This window comes from Sitophilus oryzae, unplaced genomic scaffold, assembly GCF_002938485.1.
Source record: "Sitophilus oryzae breed Bouriz unplaced genomic scaffold, Soryzae_2.0 scaffold_937_pilon_pilon, whole genome shotgun sequence".
Taxonomy (NCBI): Eukaryota; Metazoa; Arthropoda; class Insecta; order Coleoptera; family Curculionidae; genus Sitophilus; species Sitophilus oryzae.
Genome location: NW_022147569.1, coordinates 607,623 through 613,622, shown reverse-complemented (window position 1 = coordinate 613,622; position 6,000 = coordinate 607,623). Strand labels below are relative to the sequence as shown.

Sequence of the window (6,000 nt, the reverse complement as noted above, 5' to 3'; positions counted from 1 at the left end):
CATTAAATACTTAATAATATAAACAAAAATAAGATCAAAAGTTGGACACATCCAACACTAGCGGCAATATTCCGATAAATTATTGATCATACACTAGAAAATAAAACATTATCAGCAGACAAATAAATTAAACAATAATATAGTATATACAAAGCGCTTTTGTCCAAGAACCGAAAGAGTAAATTAGCCAAGAAACTAAAATGAAAATAGAAAAATAAAGACTGAATAGCATCCCCGACATGGACATAGGGAATTCCATGTAAATTTTAAAAATGATGAATAAGTTTTCCCCATTTTATTTTACAGAAAAATTTATTTGAAACTTTTTAAAGAACTCCTTATGTTGAAGCAAATTGTTTATTTTGAATGATTTATACGAATTCGTTCTTGAGTTACGAGAAATACAAAAATACTAAATTAATCAATAAAATAATACGATCCTGATTAGAATAACAAACATGCCACCTTAAAATTCAATCTTTTAATGTCAAATTGACTTTATTGTTGCCAAAATTATTTAAAATGAATATTTTTTTTAATGTCATATTGACTTTATACGTGTTAAATACATTTTGTAAATATGAATAACACAACTAAAGAAAAAAATAGTTTAGTGGTATTATGGAGGAAAAAATCTACAGACTGTTAAGCAGGGGCGGAGCCAGGATTCGGAAAGGGAGCGGATGCTAGAGATAAATATTTACTCAAAGAACATATTGCGGAGTCGTTTTTCATAAAATAAATTAATAATATCGTATTACTTGGCTGAACCTAATGGGGTCTTGAGCCCCTGAAACCCCCTCCCCATGGATCCGCCACTGTTGTTAAGGATTTATTTTCTGTACATTTTCCATGCCAAACCAACAAGTTATTAAAGACTGTAAATGAGGAGCAGACTTACTAAATGCATTTTGTCCATTTTTTAGGATTTTCAACCAAAAGTGGCATTGCAAACTACATACATAGAGTTACAATATGATGCCAAAAACCATACGTGTTAAATACATTTTATCCCATTCGAATTAAATGGTGAAAATACCTTAGACTTTCTATGTGCTGTATGTCCATTGGCAGTAGACAAACAAACAGAGAAATATGTCCTTGTCTGCTGTGAACATACTGCTGTTTGTTTGTCATTGGCAGATGAAGACTTTTTTTGTACATCTTTTCTCTTTTTTGAATAATACTACTTAAAATAATGAATGGAACTACGACTCGGGATAATAATATAATAGTTGTGGATACAGACTGTGACAGCAGAAAAATTAAAAGAAATTTCACGTCTAAAGGACAGTCAACAGTTTTTTTTTGAATTTTTTCAGATATCATCAAAACTAGATTTTTCACATGTATGTGTACTATTTATATGATTTTTTATCGATTTTTCAAGAATACTAGTTTTTCGGTAAGTTTCTTGCAAAAAGCGTGGCAGTTTTTCCTTGTTTGCCAAAATTCGAAAAATGGACAAAATGCTTGTAGAAAGTCTCAAATATAAAAATAAGATTAATATTGATGAGGATCATGAAGAAATAATAAATAAACGTAAATTTAATATTCTGTTACAAAGTGGAATATAAAAGCCATGCAAGTAAGTACCAGAATATTTGGGGAAATAGTAGAAAAACATCATTCCTATTAATTTATAATCTTACATAGTACTGCTTCAGTAATAAATCGTCTAGTGTGACCACAGTTGTTTTATGAATTTGTTATCAAATTTCGTATGGACTGATTTTAATAAAATGTATAATGCCAAATACAGTCTAGTCTATAGAGAATTCACGAAACACTTTCTATTTTTATTCATTATTGTTTAAAATATATAGGAAGTCTACACGTATTTAATGCTTTATGAAATCATTTTTTTATGCCATTATAATGATTTTATTTTAGTTTGGAATTGACAGGTTTAAAAGAATATGTATAGCAAATAATTAATATTATAATTTCATATTAAAATAAATAAATATGACTTTAAATTTAATTAATTCAAATTAATTTTAATCTTCTTCCTATATTTACTTTTCAAATCTATATATCTTATTAAATATTAAACATATTTTTGTATATAAGTAACTTTCACACATATTCATATAATTTCTTAATTCCTTTATCTTAAATTCTTTTAACATTAATAACAGAGAGTAAGATATATTTCTGAGACGAAAATAACATTATATCTGGGATCCCCTTCTACTACTGAGCACAGGAGAAGACATGAGCTCGTTACTGTGTACCTTCGGTACTGGAATAGATTCATCTTCGGTGCTACTCTCAGTATTATGAACTTGGGCTGTTAATGATACCTTTTCTCGTTTCATATTGGGAGAAACATTTTTTTCTGGCGATCTGTCAATATTTTCGTTATTAGTACTGGTCTCCGATGTATTATTCTTCTTATCAACATCAATTTTACTGGTTGCCTCTTCGAATATTTTGTTATTCTCCAAGATATCTTTCGATTTAGATTCCATATTAGTTTCCTTTGGGCCGAGTTCGCTTATTATACTAGGCCTTTTAATTTTACCGATGTTTAAATGAGAATTCTCCGGGCTGTTGGGTAAATTCTTGTGCCTGCTTTCGGGATCGACCATCCTGAAAGTTTCTAGGAATTCGTTGAGATCAACCAAACCGTCCTTGTTGATATCCATCATTCGGCATATTTCAGTCAGTTGTTCCTCTGTCATGTTGCAGGGCATGTGTTCTTTGATTAAGTTGCAAGCTTCAGCTAGTTCGTCCAGTGTTATGTAACCTAAAAAAATGTTAAATTACAGTCTTCAATTTTATTTTAATTTCATTATAGTACAGGATCCGGCTGCAATATTATTACGCTCATCATATTTTTAATCAAAACCGAATGTTTATGTATATTTATGAATGGGGTCAATCATAAAGTTGCCGCTTATACTATGCTTAACTATGTTTAATTAATAGATAATAGTATTAACCAGTAATAACTGATTTTGAAGATGACATTACGTTCATAATTTTTTTTGATCATTTATGTGTCAAATTAGAGCTATTTTTATTCTGCGGATGATGTTATAAGGGGTACCTAACAAAAATTTGCCGCAAGTAGGGGCTGCCAAGGTTCAAAGTAGTTTCTAATACTTTATACGGACCCGGCAACAGTGCGTCACGCATATGTAGCTCCTATAATAAAAAAACTTAGGAGTTTTGTATAAGTGCCAACGTAAAGTATTGTCAAGGTGTATGTGGCGCCATCTGTCGGAGAAGCGAGCAATTAAAACCGCAACGTGTCCAGAAACCTGAAGACAATATTTTGTTGTAGCGCCATCTCTTAATCAAGTCGACAAGTAAGCGAGGCAGACAATAGAATGTACTAGTAGATGGCGGACCCGTCCCGATAATTTTAGATTGTTCGCGAAACACTCACCACAGCTATATAAAAGAAGCGCTTACGACAGTTGGGGAAGTTTAAGAGTTTTTGAAATTTGAATATACCGCGTGGAAATTGAAAATCGGACAATTTGGTGAAGGAATCTTATAAATAGTTAGTTGTTGTGTGTTATAAGTTAGTAATTGTGTATAAAGTGAGAAAATAAATTCGTTAAGTATTTTATCGTGAGTTTAAATTAGTGGACCCACGGAATCCGTAACAGTATGAGCAAGCTGAGAGACCGTTTTTACTGGGTGGATTATTGTGAAGATGTTAAGAAATGGTGTCAACGTTGTAAGATTTGCGCAGCTAGACAAGGACCAAGTACTCGATCTGGAGGAAAAATGGAACAAGATAACGTTGGACGGTCGTTCGAAAGAGTCGTTAGGAAGGAAAGATTATTGGGAATTCATAAGGCCGTGAGAAGTAAGATTACGCTAGCCAGTGACCGGATGAAAGCTCGTTACGACCTCAGAGCTAATTCTACGGGATTTCAACAGGACGATAGAGTATGGTTGTATAATCCACAGCGCAAGAAAGGAAGGTCCCCAAAGTTAACTCCAGCATGGGAAGGTCCTTATACAGTCATCAAGAGGATAAATGATGTAGTGTACCGGATTCAACGCAGCCCTAGAAGTAAGATGAAAGTAGTTCATCTGGATCGATTGAAGAGATACCAGACAGGAAACCTTGATCGGGACGATCAAATTTGAGAAGGGGGCAATGTCAAGGTGTATGTGGCGCCATCTGTCGGAGAAGCGAGCAACTAAAACCGCAACGTGTCCAGAAACCTGAAGACAATATTTTGTTGTAGCGCCATCTCTTAATCAAGTCGACAAGTAAGCGAAGCAGACAATAGAATGTACTAGTAGATGGCGGACCCGTCCCGATAATTTTAGATTGTTCGCGAAACACTCACCACAGCTATATAAAAGGAGCGCTTACGACAGTTGGGGAAGTTTAAGAGTTTTGAAATTTGAATATACCGCGTGGAAATTGAAAATCGGACAATTTGGTGAAGGAATCTTATAAATAGTTAGTTGTTGTGTGTTATAAGTTAGTAATTGTGTATAAAGTGAGAAAATAAATTCGTTAAGTATTTTATCGTGAGTTTAAATTAGTGGACCCACGGAATCCGTAACAGTATGTTTTAGGAAGTATTTCAAGAAAATATTTTAACTTCTACAGGGTGAGTCAAAAAATAATGGATCGCGATATTTTTTTTTAAATAGAATACCCTATACAGGGTGCTACAAATTCGAGGTACGAGCATTGGTATCTCGGAAAACGTAATAGATACGAAGATAATTAAATTGGAACAAATTTGGGCTTTAGGATGTTTACCAAGATGTCATCAAAAAGCTTTAAAAATTTCATTTTATTATAGGAACTACAGATGCTCGACGCACTGTAGCCGGGCCCGTATCAAGTCATCTTAGGAACGATTTCAAACCGTGGCAATTCCTACTTGCGGCAACTTTTCGATAGGCACCCTTATAACATCAAGCACAGAATAAAAATTGCTTTGATTTGACATATAAATGATCAAAAAAATTTATAACCGTAATGTCGTCTCCAAAATCAGTTATTTTTTTTTTCACTGCTCAGAACAGGTTTAAAGTTGCCTTATCGGTTCATGGGGACAAGATAAGGTGCTATTGTTAATCACCTAGAAAGGAACGAACAATGTTAGCAGCATCAAGCAGCACAGATTTCTGCATTAGGCGGTAAGTATTTTCAGGTATTCCAATTACTTTTAATTGTTCTTTCAGGTTGACCGGGATAATTCCAATGGCTGAGACAATCAAGGGGACTACCTGGACCGATTCCATTTGCCATATATTTTTTATTTCTATTTTCAAATCTTGATACTTTGTTATTTTTTCTGTAAACTTGCTTTGTATATTGTTGTTGTTAGGAATAGAAATATCAATTAGTAAAACTGTTTTTTAATTTTATTTATAAGCGTGATGTCCGGTCTGTTACTTCTAACGGTTTATTCGTAACTTCTAAATCAGTTATTATTATTATTGATATTATTATTAATTAAATATGGTTGGCGATAACTTTTTGTTTGGTACTCTAGTAAAAGTATTACCTATTCATAAATATACGTAAAAATTAGGTTTTGATTAAACATATGATGATCGTAATAATCTTGCAGCCGGATCTTAAACAGCCCCTACCCAATGCGAGAAACTCCTCGAAACATGTCAACGTCGCATTTCGTAGCCCAACTTTGACGCATTTCGATTTATTTCCAGTTGTCTTGACCCCAACAAAAGTATGATCCACGGACGTTATTTAAAAGCAATACATATTATTTTATTGTTCTTAAGAGAAATCTGTAAACGATACTTTTACTAGCACCCAGCATGGTTTGATATAAAGCCATTCAACTAGTATTTATTATGTAGGGATTTAGACAAATAAAACTAGGAAAATATACAGTATAAATCTTACTTTACCATAACCAGAAATAATAAATAATTAAACAATTTTTTAAATAATTTTGTGTATATTTTGTTCATGAGACGCAATACCGTGTATTTATAAGCCGATATTTATTTCCATTTGGTAGGCCGCTAATTAGTCACTGT

The 6,000-nt window shown here is 33.0% G+C and overlaps 1 protein-coding gene across 1 annotated transcript in view; it reads right to left on the bottom strand.

The window, feature by feature from the left end:
* Window positions 1-1,014: 1,014 nt before the first annotated feature.
* Window positions 1,015-6,000, bottom strand: part of LOC115890887 (serine/threonine-protein phosphatase rdgC) — a 494,608-nt gene continuing 489,622 nt past the window's right edge. The window contains exon 16 of the mRNA XM_030911238.1: window positions 1,015-2,752. Within this exon, the coding sequence (XP_030767098.1) occupies window positions 2,175-2,752 (578 nt within the window). The 3' untranslated portion in view covers window positions 1,015-2,174. The remainder of the gene's footprint in view (window positions 2,753-6,000) is intronic.